Raw genomic sequence first — 15,613 nt, 5'->3', positions numbered from 1 at the left:
ACACCAAAACACTGAAAATCAATTTTGGCAGACGATCAGTGTTTGGTAAGGTTGCACCTTACAGTCTAAACCCGGGGAATAACAACACTTCGTATTTCTCTGGATACCGGATTTGTATTGGTCACATTTCTGATTACGTGCCGAACGCGGAAGTGAGGCGCTTCTGATGTAATTTGATCAAGATGATCGGGGATCTGTTGATATTCGGGTAATTTATCGAGTCGTGTGGCAGATGTCACACGGAATCACATCTTGTATTGAGATAATAAGTTCTCTATGTGTCTTTATGTGTCGCTGTGTAATTTTGTGTTAGTCAGTCAGCCGTGTGTGGCGTAAAATGACAAGCTAACTAGCTTGGTGCTAATGCCAGCTCAGCAGCGTATTAGCTGCTGAGCTGACAACCAAACTCTCCGTGTTTGTGCTCTGCAGGACTTTACTGGTGAACGCAGGGGCTGTGCTGAACTTCAAGCTGTGAGTATTGTACTCAGTCATTATTTTAGGTTTGCGTGTTAGCAGAATGTTGAAGGTTAACTGTGGGTGTCTTTTTTTCAGCAAAAGGAAGGAGTCGCAGGGATTTGGAGATGACTCTGGATCACCAACAACAGGTGTGTGTGTGTGTGTGTGTGTGTGTGTGTGTGTGTGTGTGAGTGAGAGAGTGAGTAGTATTGCCACAAAGATTCACAGTCTATCTCTCAGGGGACAACATCAGAGAGTTTCTGCTCAGCCTGCGGTACTTCCGGATCTTCATCGCATTGTGGAACATCTTCATCATGTTCTGCATGATCCTGTGAGTAAGACTGTGTCAGTCGATGCTGATGGACCAGATGCAGTTTACTGAGAGGCACTCAATTACTTGTGCTGTGGGCTTTAGCTATTTTTATCCTAGTGTTTGTTTCATAGGGAGCATGATGGTTCAAATCGTGGAGAACGTAGAGTTTGCACGTTCTCTCCATGCTTGCATGGGTTCTCACTGTGTACTTCAGTTATACTTTTTTATACTTAGCCTTTAGTCGTAGATAAAAGTATTTCTAAAATTCTGACACTCTCACATCGTTAGCAGCTCGCGATTCAGTATCTTACTCATGTGATAGACAACCACCACCATAGCTGCACAAAGACATGCATGGGTTTGGTGAATTGGTGACTCTAAATCAGCCTAAAAGGTGAACACCAGTGTGAATGTCTGTCTCTCAGCGTTAGCCTTGCAATAGATTAGCAACCTTTCCCTGTACCCTGCCAACCTTATGACAGCTGGGATAGGCTCCAGCTGCTGAATTGGGCACCGACTTGGATAAGCATAGGAAGATGCATAGATATTTGTTTCATATGTTGTGCTCCAAATATGAGAACATGCTGAAGACTGATGTTGAGCCACATAAGCTTTCTTTGTGACACAGATTCCAATTGTTGCCAGAAACCTAGACCAGTGACAGTAATGGTTGCCACGACAAAAAAGTCAGAAGTTTTGAGTTTGGTCTTCTTGTGGGATTAGATTTTTTTTTTTTTTTTTTTTTTTTTTTGTTAATTGAGTGTTTTTGACACCATTTCACACATCAAAAAGAAATCCCAGAAAGTTCATTTCGTTCATCTGGACGTTGCTTTTTCAGTGGGACAAACAGTTTAGTTGCTCATCAAAGTAATTTTTTTCACTCTTTCTGAACTTTGTAAACAGTACATTTTCTCAGTAACAGGAAGAACTCTAAGCACCAAGCCAAAGTGTCTGCTCTTGGAACTCTGTTCTCATTCCACATATTTCACATAGAAGCAGAAACACGGGTCTGCAGTGAAATCCCCAGTTTCACCGACTTTGGCTAATTTGTAGCCAAAAGAACAAAGTGGAGAAATAAAGGGCTCTGTTATTGTATCCTGGAACACTGTTGAGCAATTGGTTCAGGTATGTGGATTATACGTGGGTGAAAAATCAAATTTCACGATGTACCACAAAGCATTTCTCACATTATCAAGTTCACCAGGGAGGAAATGAAAAATGGCAGGCTAGCTTTCTTAGACTGTCAAATTGCCATTAGTAATTGGGGACATTTAAACGTCGACGTGTACTTTAAATCAATGCACACGGATCAGTATTTCATTCTTGACTCTCGTTCTCCATTAAAACATAAACTGGGTGTCATCAGGACACTACAATACAGAGCGAACACCATCACCACACAGACCGGCTTGGGAAGCTGAAGGTCATCGTATGAAAAATGGCCCTGAGGGAATGTGGTTGTCCCAGCTGGACATTTGTCAAAGCTGGGAAGGCGCCTAAAAATAGCTGCAGGCAATTCAGGGGAGAAGGACAGTCACTACCTAAGCAAAAACCTTTACATGGAAAGGTAGAGACCATCTCTGAATTCAGGAGGAGGCCCAGGGGTACATCTTTCACCACTCTGGAGCTGTTACTGTTAGTGCTGTAGCTCTAATAGTGTGTTGCAGCTACTTCCCAACTCTCTGGCCATTAATCAACGGTCATGACAATTTGCATATGATCATGCAATGATCATGAAACTGACCTCGTGAGCTATTGTTAGGCAATGGTGCTACTCCTAAAAGCTTAACAAAAGAAGGCAGCTGAAGTTCGTCAAGACTTTTCCCCTCTCAGTCAAGAGGGCACTTCAGTTCTAAAAACAAAAGGTGGAGGAGTCGCAGATATTTAAACCCCTAGATTGTCCCTTAGGAGGTGGCCGTTGACACTATTGATCATGTGCGTCATCACATCACAAGGTTTGAGGGGGAAAAAAAGGCTGAGTGGAACCACTGTGACACCCTGCCCTGCCCTACCATGGAAGCTATTGAGGTCAACTGAGACGAGGTGTGAACGGGCGTAGATGCACCTGGGAAGGATAATCAAAACTGAATTGTAGGTGGCTGATAGCTGCTGTCATTGTCACCACCTCTGTTAAGTGATGGTCGTTCACAGTGGACATGCATGGCCTCTCCAGAAGTTGTTTCTGTTCATCTGGACGTAACGTTTTCAGTGGGAGAAACGTTTCGTTACTCATCCAAGTGACTTCTCAGCTGACTGCAGGTTTCCCCAATCATATAAACAGTACATTTGCATAATGACTGAAGCCAGCCCACAGAAGGAACAATCGACTGGAAGGTCTGTTTCTTCATCACGATCGTGGGGCGATCGTGGCTCAAGAGTTGGGAGTTCGCCTTTTAATCAGAAGGTTGCTGGTTCGAGCCCCAGCTTGGACAGTCTCAGTCGTTGTGTCCTTGGCATTGCCATTAGTTAGCATTGCCGTTGTGTCCTTGGGCAAAACACTTCACCCGTTGACTACTGGTGGTGGTCAGAGTGTCCGGCAGCCTCGCCTCTGTCAGTGCGCCCCAGGGTGGCTGTGGCTACAATGTAGCTTGCCATCACCAGTGTGTGCATTGTAAGATGGCGAAAGATAGGCCACCTCCTCAATTCAGAGATGGTCTTTCCCTATTCACGTAAATGGGTGAATAGGGAATGCGCTCAAACCAACGTTCCTCCCTGTCCAGGATGTGTACCAGTTGTCTTCTTTGTCCAAAGTGTGAACATTGGCATCCTCGATAGAGGATAGAGTGACCTTTGTTCTTTCGGTATAGATTTACAGCTGAGTCCTGTCCTGTTGAGGTGACTCTTCTATGGTGTGCCATGCATAGATTATATAATTAGGTCTTAACCTTTTGTTTTTAGAAATGAAGAACCCTCTTGGATGAGAGGTGTAACATCTTCACAAACTTAAAGTCTGGTTGCCTTGTTTTTCAACCAGTTAAGACTACTGTGACCTGAATTACTGAGAACGTTTCTCCTTCTGAAAATGCAAGTCCATGTGAATAAATTCAACTTTCTGGGATAATGTATTAGTTTTCACTGACACATATAAATGCATTATATTTGGGGAGGATATTTAAGGATTACGCCATGTTTGCTTTTAAAGGTAAAATACAGTTGTGGGGTAGCAGTAAGCTGCAGACATGAGTCAGCACCTTCACATGTTTTTCAAGTTAAACATTATAACAAGAAAAAAATGTGACTGTTGCTGCCAATGAAGTCTTACTGCTTTGAAGGGGGGTAAAGTAATCCAGAAGTCAATTCTTTACAACTGGGAGCAGAAGAAACTTCTTACAATTCACATTATTAGTCTGAGTCTGCAGTCTGGACAAACACTGAACAACCAAAGCTTGGTGTGAAGAAACTTGAATTTGGTGTTTAAAGGATGAAGCCGTGGACCCAATCTGAGAACACTTCAGACACTTGTTTATATCAGTCAGTGTTTCTGGGGATCTCTGATGACCACGTCTAACTTTGTTATTACCACGGTTTTCTTATGTGCCAACATACCAAACAAATTGCCTCAAAATGCTTTCATAAACCTGATGATGGGTTCCCCAATCCCCAGATCCAAATCCAGTGGTGCACCTTTAGGATGTGGTCAATCAGGAGGATAACACCATGATTGCACAGCTGATAAATCAACACAGAATATGTGATGCAGTCATGTAGACATGGACCAGGAGTCCTTTTGTTACAACTTGTATAATCCATGAGTCCATCTGAGAGTGAATGAAGTCCCAACTCAGCATTACTGAGGTTAAACCTATAAAGTGCTTGATGATTGTGCTGTCCTGTCTTTTTTTTGTGTGTGTGTGTGTGTGTGTGTGTAAATCAAAAGTTTTTATGCCCTTTAGATGTGCGCTGCTTCTCCTGAAATTAGCAGAAGTGTGCTGCTGTTCTAACTAGCCAAATGTCTTCAATCTGCACAGATTGTTTGGATCATGATCGTGTGTGGCCAGTGGACTTCCTCCAAGATGCTTCCCTTTCCAGATGGATGCTGTCAGCTTCTTCTTAATGTCCTTTTTCTCTTTCTTTGACCCTTTTACTAGTAATTATACTCCTTTTGGTTTACAACCCTTTGTGCTGTACAGGAATTTATGAATGGCTGTATTTATTTTTCTCTTGTTACATTTTTATTGATCTTTCTTTAACTGTAACACCTTTGCTGGAAACTTGTGGTTTTGTAGTTAGTGGTAAAGAAACACCAGAAACATCATTTTATTCCTTTTTCCTGCACAGGCTCAGTTCATCCAGATTCCACAGAAAAATCTGCATCTGATTTGTGAGTTATAAATAGGATTATTTTACTCACTTATGTGTTTGTTTTCAACTTCTTAGGGGGGAAAATTGTGCTATTTTCTTTATTCAGCAGCACATGTGCTGTAATTAAATGTATATTCACTGTAAATGTGACCTTATTCTTAATAAAAAATAAAGTTTTATTATCAAATATGTTCTGTCTTTTGAAAGAAGGCAAGTCAAAAAAGGCAATGTGATTTTCTGGGCTATATTCTGGGAAGCCTCGGGTCTTGGTGTACATGTGGGTTACTTTAACATGCTGCACCTGCCTAAACATTGTTCCAGACCACCTGCATCCAGTCAACAGTATTCCCTGATTGCAGCGGCCTCTCTCAGCAGGATCATGTGCCCTGCCGCACTGCAGAATTTGTTCATGAGTAGTTTAACACAGATAAAGAGTTCAAGGTCTTGTCCTGGCCTTCAAACCCGCCCATATCTCAGTTTGAGCATCTGTAAGGGGTATGGGAAATACAAGTCAGACTCATGGAGGCCCCTTGAAACCTGCTGCTAACATGTTAATGTGCGATTCTGCACGACATCTGGAGTGGGCCTGTGGACTCGATGCTTCCAGGCATCCGGGTTTCAACTACAAAACAGAGCAGCATAATATTCATTCACTGGCATCTTCATTAGACACAACTAAGAGGCTTGTTAAAGCAGCCAGTCACATTGCAGAAACATAATGCAATCAATGCAGCGCAAAAAATCTGTCGTTACAACCAAGATATACAGAAGAGCATCCCTGAACACACGTCAAACCTTGAAGCAGATGGGCTACAGGAACACAAGACCACACTCCTGTCAGCCAGTAATAGAAAACTGAGGCTACAATTCACAGCAGCTCACCAAATAAAATTTAAACAATAGAAAATTATAAAAGTGTTGCCTGGTCTGATGAGTTTTAAGTTCTGCTGCAACATCCAAGCTGTGGGCTCAGAATTTGGCATAAACAACATGAAAGCACAGACCCATTCTGCCTTGTATGAACAGTTCAGATTAGATGTGGTTTGATGGTGTGGAGGGACATTTTTTGCCACTTTGGACCCCGTAGTACCTGCTGAACATCATTAAAACGCCACAGCCTACAGCCTACCTGAGTATTGTTGCTGACCGTGCCCATCCAGCAGGATAACAACCATGTCACAAAACTCAAAACATCTTAAACCATAACATGTCTCAGTGTCATGCTACAGCATGTCTGAAGAGATATTTATCCAGGCTAGAAATCCAGTTTCTGGAGATGTTATGGTGACCAACAACCAGCAAACTCTCCTCATGCAGCAGCTCTTCATCTTAGGTGAAATAGAAAATTACTACCCAAAGAATCCATTGTCTCTGTGTACTTCTAGTGACTCAAACAGTTGGTGAGATTCTCTTCTAATCCACAAGTAATTTACCAGACATGTGAGAAGACAAGTGGTTGTTATCGCCTCTGAGCAGGCTTGACACAGCCAGCAACAATCAGGGTTTTATGTCATTCCTCCTTGGCATTGTGTTAACACGCCTGAATGCTCCAGAGTCGTCTGCTTTTACATAGGTGCTCACATTTGCTGATGATCAGATAATCAAGTGTGTTTGATTATCAGCAGTTTGCTGCTAATTGCCTTTTTAATTCCAGTGGAAGCAGTAAGGGTGGAGTTAGTTTTAATAGGACTGTATCTGTTTTGGAAAACATAGAGAGTTGTGCATTTTTAAATACTAAAATATAACTATAACAAAGCTTATCCCAGCTTAAAGAGATTAAGCTGTTTTGGGGAAAAGATTTAGTTTAACAAAACAAACATGTATCAACCTTAATCTGAATAAAACTGAAGCAATCATGTGTTTATAAAATTAAGAAATCTTTTTAAGGGTGTGTTCATGACTCTTTCTGTTCTTTGCCTTTCTCAACAATGCTGATTTAATCAACTGCAAACTCGGCCTGTCTATTAGCAGAGAACTGAAGAGATTTGGTGAGGAGGGTTTTTTTGGTTATCAACTATATGGCAACATCATGTGGCATACACTGTTTCTCATTTATAAACAGTTTATGCACAAGATTTTTGAAATTTAGTGTATTTTTCAGTTGAAACATCCATACGTATTTTCCATAATCATTTTTAGTGAATAAGACTTGTTTTGTATGGTGAGATTTTGATGACCATCCCTGACAGAAGAGATATCATCAAAGGTGGCTCCAACGTCAAGCTTCAGTTTCAAGTGAACTAGAAGGCACCTTGATTTATTAGTTAGATGTGGAGGACGTTCAGACGAGACAAAAATATGAATTTGGTATTATTAAAGGATATTTTTGTGTAAGCAAATTTTAACTATGGAGTCCTTTTATATACAGCATAGTCTCGCTTTAAATTTATTAGACCACCGCCTAGTATACGGTTTATTACACAGATGCTCTAACAGTATTTGTCATTTCCATTTGTTATGCTTCTGTCGTGATTAATCTAACAGAATGTATTTAATGCTAAAATATAATTATTGTTTTACGATACATTAAGATACAAAATACAGATATTTACTTGCATTCCTGCGTAGAAAAAATGGTTGAATGTTATGTTTTATTAATATAATTCCTGACTTCTAAGAGAAGCCCCGTGTGGCGATGAACAACTCATTGGATTGACATGAATTCAGTTTCTTATGATTGTAATAAATAATACAGTTTTTTCTTTTACACTCATTTGATAGATTTCCAGAATATGTATATATCCTTGTTTTAGCGACAGCTGCTCTAATCGATTTCTTAGGAAAGGTGGTGCTGTCCATAAAACCCTATGGACAACACCACCTTTCCGGTTTTAGTCTTATAGTCTTTCTTTTTTTTTGTTAAATTTACAGCTTGCTGCGAGCACGTGGATTTGACGCGGGTCGAAGCCGGTTACGTAAAGATTTCCCACAATGCTCTGCTGCCTCACAAAAAGCTCGGTGAGAAGGCCGAGAAGGAGGCGGCTACCAGCCGAGGGGGTAGCCGATTCCCGGAGAGGGTGTTCTGTCTCCTGCAGTTAGCGGTACCAAACAGGTGAGGGTGGCGATTGGAAACAAAGACAGAAGCATCATAAAGCATGATGCCCGCTGCTTCGGGGGAGCTTCCGTCGGAGTTGTGAGTGTCGGCGGGTTTCCCATCGCCGGCTCTTCGGGGGATTCTGCTGTCTGTCTCCGTCCCGACCCGCGACACCGCCAGGCGATGACAGCGGCTACAGCCACTCCGCAGGTGATGAGAGACCGGCTGCTACAGGCCATCGACGGCCAGAGCAATGTGAGTATGTCCACTGGTTTTAAGCGGAATTAACTGGGTGGAGAAGAGCAGACAATGGTGGTCGAGCTGGTGGCCTCGAGTCGCTATAGGGGAACTGACAGAGTGGAGGCATTCAGCGTCTGGACACTTAGTATTTGCTTGCTAATTAGCTGGCTAACGTCTAGTTAGCGAAAGTGAGTGATGAAGCAGGCATGCCAGAGCCCGGTTAAGTTGATGCTGGCGACAATTGTGTGCACTTACAGTAGAGTTCATCAGGGCAAGAGAGGGGGACGTGCTGAATGTAGTGCAAGTTCCCTTTAGACACAGAGGCTCTGCAGAGAGGAGACCTCCAGCAGGGCTCCGAGGTTTGTAACGCCTTTATCTAAGATGACCCCGGGATTACTTTAGGTGTGTTACAGCAGTATAAACAGCCAAGCCGAGTTAGTCAGCAACCTACAAACATGTATGGCTTCTCAGTGAGCTACCCAGCACCAGCGACCATTACAAACAAATGGATTCAGAGCTGTTGTTGTTTACAGTGTCATTTAAGTACTCCTAGTGTGTTACTGCCGAGTGTCCAACACATGCCTGATTATCCACATGCCTGGGGTGTCAAAATAAGGCCCAGGGGCCAGAATCGGTCAGCAAAGGTTCCAATCCGGCCAAACTGGATGGTTTTGGAAAATGTGAAGGAGGGCTTTTAACTGTGTTTTCATGCGTTTTACAGCTTGTCCTACTGATAAAGCACCTCCCCTGTTGTCATTCATACTACACCTAAAATAATTAAGGTGGTTGCCTGGTGGAGGGTGAACGATCTTTTTCTGTAATTTTAGACATGCTGATAGGTGCCTTTCATTTACTGCAGCAGCATTTCTTTATTAAATGGGATTAAATGTTTAGCTAAACTTCTTTACACTGACAGAAAGAGAGGTTTCACTGGTTTGGCCCGCTTTAGATCAAACTGGGCTGTGTGTGGCCCACAATGTAAAATAAGTTTGAAATCCCTATCTACAATTTCTTATTTCAACATGCTTACCTGCAGTGCAGTCATGCACTGGGGGTGCTCTCTGTGACATCCTGCCAGAAAGCCTTGAAATGCCCAGCATCCCACACAGTTTACACCTGATTTATGCTTCAGCAGGATATCAATGCTGTAACCTGATGTGCACTTCGCAAGTAATGTAACTACACGTCGGCTGACGCAACTATTGCCATTGGCCTGTTCAGATGCGTCGCCATAGTATGAAGAATAATAATCATAGGTTCAGTATAAAGATTCACAAATGTTGGCAGACTGCTGAAACTGCTTGGATGCATGTGAGAGAATGTACAAAGAAAAGCTTGCCACCAAATAAAACTCACCACAACAAAGAGAATTTTCCACTAGGACGGAAAATTAGTTTCTATCGGCTGGCACCAAATATAAAACACCGGGAGACGACCCCGCGGTAAATAGCACGTAATGCAAACGCCAAGAGCAGACCTGACCGTGATTCACTGCATCAATCAGAAGTCAGGGCTTGTGGTCCACAGTGATGTAAAGCATTTTATTCCAGAAGCATCTGCTTGTTACATTTTTGCCAACGACTCCTCACTCACCGTTTTTCGATCAGATGTTTTTTAATGTCATAAGTTTGATCGCAGGCACACTACAGCTAGAGTTGGGCTTTGGCTTTGCAAAGGAAATCCTCCGCTGCAACACATGTTAACCAATAACCACATTGTTGATCATTGCAGAAGTGGCTGCAGATTAAAGACAACAATCATCTGAATACGTGGGCTTTCTACTATTTTGGTGGACTAAAACGGCACATTTGCATGCTTTCTCGTTTTGACAAACTGAGCCCGAAACTAGTAAATGTTTTCTAAACGTACAGGTGCACATTTGAAAGTTTATTCAAATGATTTCTCGACCTTTTGATAAGTTCTTTTTTCCCCTTCTGAGGAATGTGTTTGGTGGAGTGGCAACATCTAGATACAGACATGTCTTCCTTTAATGCTGTTTTTGTGATCTCTCAGTAGGGCTGGGCGATATGGCCTAAAATCCATATCACGATATAATTTGAAGCATGTGCGGTAACGATATATATCGCGATATATTTTTCTTCTGTATAACGTATTTTACACACTGTAAAGCGCACTTAAAATCCTTTAATTATCGCAAAAATCGACAGTGTGCCTTATGTATGAATTCTGGTTGTGCTTACTGACCTCGAACCACGGCTTGACGGATTGTTGGAACATTACGGCTATCGTAGTCAGGAGCCTCGCGGAGTAATCTGGGTCTTAAATTCCATCTTCTTTGATCACTGCGGCATCACTGAGAGTTAAAAACTGTCTAAATTTTTTCATCTTCAATAAAATGATCAGCGTTGCTGCTTTAACAGGTGTAACAATTAAGTTTAACATCCAGGCATCCATGAAAACAGAATTTATTAAATTTAACGGAGCAGGAAGTTGGCTCGCTAGCTTCCACCTAAACATGATACACCATGTTCTGACTGAGAGATTTCTGAAAAAATTAAAAAATACAGCTCTGCTATCACTTCCAACATAAATGAAGACAGAAAACTAAACAGCAGTGACTTTTATAGGGTTACTGAAGTCGGACTTGTTGGTATATAAAGATGTCCTATGTGATCGCTAGCAAAACAGCCACATTAGCATAACATTAGCACAGTGAAGCTGAGGGATGAACGCAAACTTTTTCCCACTCGATAAAAGTTAACGTGAGGGTTTCTGGTGGTTAGGGACAAATGCAATTGCATGGCAGGATGCTGTAAACGGACCAAACTTCAGTCAGGAGAACAACTGAGGTTAATACTGCAACAACATGGGAATAGAGCAGCTGCGAGAGAATTCAGCATTGATGAATCAATGGTAGGTAAGTGGAGGAAGCGCAGTTTTTGGCTTTCCCCATATTCCAAAAGTGTTTCATCTCTTTGCTGTTACTGTCGCCCGGCATAATTTGCAGATGATGTTGTTTGCAGCCGTTGCAATGCTTTCAACCAAAACAGGCGCAGCTTGATGACACCATCAACATGCGCTATCGCGGTAGAGCGGTATAGTCAAAATCTCTACCGTTGGCCAAATTTATATCGTTTCTACCATATACCGTTTTTACCCCCCACCCCTATCTCTCAGTATTTTTGTATATAATTGGTCTTTCTTTTCCAGCAGATATGCAACATGGTGGTCGTCGTGGAGGTGATCTCCTTTTTGGAGAAATATCCTATCACCAAAGAGGCACTGGAGGTAAGTTACAACATGTGCCATCAGCAAATAAAGCAATCAAAAGCAGCTTTTTAGCAGTCAAGTTTCACCGCTGTTAAACAATCATCAATCTTATCTCCTCTTAAAGGAAACCCGCCTGGGCAAGCTCATCAACGACGTCCGGAAGAAAACCAAAAACGAGGACCTCGCAAAGAGAGCCAAGAAGCTTCTGCGGAACTGGCAGAAGCTAATCGAACCAGGGAAGGTTGAGGTGTTGTCAAAAGGCGGCACCAGTGCGTCGTGGTCTTCCATTGGCGGTGCTCATCCTTGCATCTCTGCTCCAGCCACCAACCCACCGTCGGGTAAAACGGGCCCAGAGTTGAAGAACAGAAATGATTTCAACAACTGCTCCCTGAGAGTGGAAAAACCGAGCAGCAAAAAACGCAAGGGCGAGCAGAAGGAAGGACCGATTTTACCAGCAAAGATACCCAAAACAACTCTTAATGATAAAATCCAAAACTCAAAGCAGTTGCAAACCAATGGAATTGGTACCGGCACAGAAATTTTTGCAGATATTCGTGCACATCAGTCTTTGGACAGGGACATTCCTGAGGCTTTGGACAACGACAAGCTAAATAAAATCCCTGTTCATGCTGTAAAACCTCACTCAAATTTCCCAGGATGCAGCAAGCCTCCTAGCACTTCCTCTTTGCTAAAAGCATCAGTTCTGCAGCAGCAAGCCAGACAGGAGCAAGCTGCCTCTGGGGGAAAGTGTCGACCCAGAAGCCCACGCTGTTCCTTGCACTGTCCTCAGACTCTAAAACAGGAAGCTGTTGTGAAACAAACTGCACCCCAAGCACAGAGTATTCCTACCCCCAGCGTGAGACCTGGGACTGTAGATAACTCTGGGCTCGGACTGTCTCCTCAGCCTTTCAGCGCATCTGTTCAGGGTTTTCACACTGACGGTTCAGGGTCTGCTGATTTGGACTCTCACCACCTGCCTCCTAGTATGTCTCTCCACGGCTCCACTGTCACCCCCTGCAGTGGCGTGGAGAGTCTGGAAGATGAGGGTCCTTCTTTTAATACAGGGAAAAGAAAAAGACAGAAATACAGACCTAAGGATTGCTCTGTTAATTTAGAAGGGCTGACTGTAGAAGACAGAACAAAACCAGTGAGGTTAAAAGACAGGAGGCTGACGTTCGATCCTGTAACGGGGCAGATCAAAACCTCCTTCCAGAAGGATTCTTTCCCAGAGGGCGAGGACAGACCGAATCACAAACCTGAGAATAACTGGTCAGAACAGCCGAAGCAAAATCCGCCAGTTCCTCCCAGTCCTTTCCAGCAGACGGACTGGAAAGAGCTGTCGAGGAGCGAAATCATCCAGTCGTACCTTAGCCAGCAAAGCAATGTGCTGACGTCGTCGGGCGCGCACACCCCCGGTGCACACTTTTTCATGTCAGAGTTCCTGAAGAAGGAGGAGCACCGGAGCAAAGATGCTAAGAAAACACACACGCTGGTTTCAGACTTGCCACCTGGAGAGATCCCTGGAGTCAGCAGAGAGGTGAATGGCAAAGACCTGAGCAGGTTACACACACAGCACTGGTCCGGGGTAAATGGTTGCTATGACACAATGGATAAATGGTACGACTGGACCGAGTGCATCTCCTTGGACCCGCACGGAGATGAGAGCAGGCTGAACATACTGCCCTACGTCTGCCTGGATTGAAACTGAAGTCAGGTCGGTAAATGAGACGTCGATCCTTGCCTTCCCTGCGCGGCAGAGCGGGCTGGGATGCGTGAAGACTCTTCTTCACCGTGTATGCTGCTGTTGGAGTAAATACGCTGCCTGCTCGAGTGTTTGGAGCACAGGAGGTGTAATCAGTGTTTTATTTTGAAAAAGTCTGAACAAAACGTGAGGACAGTGTGAAGGGGAAAGGCTATGCATCTTTGACTGTTTAGATGTCAATGTTTAACAAGTGTACAGAGTGAGTTTACAAAGCAGGGAGACGAGCGGCTCTGATACCCACGAGTTTATATACTGGAGAGGAGATTAAATATACAGATGCATTTTATCCATCTTAAGTTATCTTATTCTATCCACATGCCTCACAGAATGTGACTTTATTGCATTTCATGCAGTCATTCATAGTTTGTTTTTTTTTTTTTTTTAATTGTTATTATTTAATTTTTATGCATTAACCGACTAAATCAGGGTTGCTGCTTTTGTCAGCAGGCAGTAGCACGATACATCATTGGAACGTTTGTTCATGCTTTTTGAACAAAGCGTTTGAGCTCTTAAAATTAAAACTGCTGCTTCCCGCAGCCGCACGCCTGCCTCTCGTTGTAACTTCTAGCAGATTGAACCGACGGATCGGTTTTAAAACATTTGAATATTTTTCTTGTTTGCTCTTTAATGTGATGTGAAACTTCCAGATGTGACCACTGTTTGTGGTGAGAGGGGGAGAAGGCTTGCATACAAGCTGATAGAGAAATTTGGCTGTATGTATATTTATTTACATATTGAGATTTGCATACATGTTTAAACTGTATTGAATCATCTTGTTAGTTTTTTTTTTTTTTGTTGCAAGCAACAACAGTGAGGCTGCTACGGTGTTGTGTGATCTCGAAGACACCTACCGTCACAGGAACTAACACAAACGTGGCTTTGGCTGTTTTGGCGGGCGTTTATCAATCTGTAGGCAAATGCTGTCAAAGCGGCAACGTCACAGTAGTGCAAGATTTTACAGATGTGTAGCTGACATTAAAATGAGGGGCCAGATTCATTGATGGCTGGTGATTTGACAACACTTTGGCATCTCATCTGTTGCAGTGTCATAATAGGGTTAGGAATCAGTTCACTAATTGACATTCCAGACTTTACCTACTGATCCATCAACATGCTGTACTTTACACACTCAAATAACACATCCTGATACTGTGTACTTTTTATTTTTTGGGCTTGCCTTTTCCCTTTACTGTGTATTAAGGTTGTAAAATATGAATCAGCACGGCAGAGCAGATTGTGCTACCAGCTTGCATCCTTGTACTGTCAGGAAGAAGTGAGAAATGAATTGACATGCTGGATAATACTTAATAGCATTCCTTTAAATATTATTTGCCTTATGGAAACCCGTGTTTTCCCTAAAGACAGAGCCTTAGTGAATGTACAGGTATGATCCTTTTGTGTTCATTTGAATGCAAAAGACAATATATTTGCTACCTAGTCCTTTTCAATGGACATGTAATGTGTTAATAAAAAGAAAATGAAGGAATTGTTATTATGTCATCTCTTTAACCCCCCCACTCACACCCACACTCACTCCCTTTTTTTCCTTTTTTAAGGGCTCTGCAGTTACTGATGTTCCTGACCAATTAAATCCAGAACAAGTTCAGTACTGTCTCTGCATGTAAATCACTTATGTACATTTCCATTCATCACTGAGAGAAACGATTTCCATGATATTTTCATAATATAACTGGACAGTTCCTAATAAAATTAACTGATACTGTCCTCTATAAATGGAAAGGAACTGATCTGATTCATCATTTAGTTAAAAACAAAAAAAACTGGCAACTGATTGAATAATTCTCTCTTTTTTTTTTTTTACATGTAATTTCAAAAAAATCTTGGTTACAAGAATTTGCTACGTTTTCAGTTTGGCACCAGATTTTTTTTTAGACATTTTCTTACACTTAAGTATTATACGTGTACTGTACTTAGTCGCAGCTCTAAATACAGCCTTTAAAAATCATGTGAAATTACCATACCATTGTGTTAGATGGCCTGACAATGACTTTGTATGAGTCTTCTAAAATCTGAATGTTCAGTTCCCTTTTTAAACACGAACAGTCTGAGACTGCATATTTCTACCAAGGCTTAACATCTACATCAGGGCTGGGCGGTAATTTTTCCTGAACTCAGATCTCCTCACAATAAATGTTATATGTTTACAAACTGATAGTGTCAATGATGGTCATTAACTTTGTGACAATAAAAGAGAAAAGGCTGAGACTGACAGTTATACTGGCTTTTTACAATAAACATGTACAATAATGGGCTA

The 15,613-nt window shown here is 42.3% G+C and overlaps 2 protein-coding genes across 3 annotated transcripts; both read left to right on the top strand.

Annotated features, from left to right (window-relative positions):
- The first annotated feature begins 111 nt into the window (after positions 1-111).
- smim7 (small integral membrane protein 7) lies at positions 112-5,258 on the top strand. Its single transcript, XM_005934865.2, has 5 exons — positions 112-208; positions 430-471; positions 553-605; positions 697-787; positions 4,738-5,258. Exons 1-5 carry the CDS (start codon positions 183-185, stop codon positions 4,751-4,753), a joined length of 228 nt encoding a protein of 75 aa, XP_005934927.1. The 5' UTR covers positions 112-182; the 3' UTR covers positions 4,754-5,258.
- Positions 5,259-7,994: 2,736 nt separating this feature from the next.
- On the top strand, positions 7,995-14,135 carry LOC102311304 (mediator of RNA polymerase II transcription subunit 26). Of its 2 annotated transcripts, none has more exons than XM_005934867.3 (3): positions 7,995-8,360; positions 11,520-11,594; positions 11,701-14,135. In XM_005934867.3, the coding sequence occupies exons 1-3, from the start codon at positions 8,289-8,291 to the stop codon at positions 13,276-13,278; spliced, it is 1,725 nt and encodes a 574-aa protein (XP_005934929.1). In that variant the 5' UTR covers positions 7,995-8,288; the 3' UTR covers positions 13,279-14,135. The 2 variants fall into 2 exon arrangements, with proteins under 2 accessions (XP_005934929.1, XP_005934928.1); XM_005934866.3 differs by having other exon boundaries at positions 11,517-11,594.
- The last annotated feature ends 1,478 nt before the right edge of the window (positions 14,136-15,613 follow it).

Source organism: Haplochromis burtoni, unplaced genomic scaffold (assembly GCF_018398535.1).
Source record: "Haplochromis burtoni strain Fernald_Lab_line unplaced genomic scaffold, NCSU_Asbu1 Contig_189, whole genome shotgun sequence".
Lineage (NCBI taxonomy): Eukaryota > Metazoa > Chordata > Actinopteri > Cichliformes > Cichlidae > Haplochromis > Haplochromis burtoni.
The sequence above is the reverse complement of the archived record's forward strand: the minus strand, read 5'-3'. Positions and strand labels throughout refer to the sequence as shown.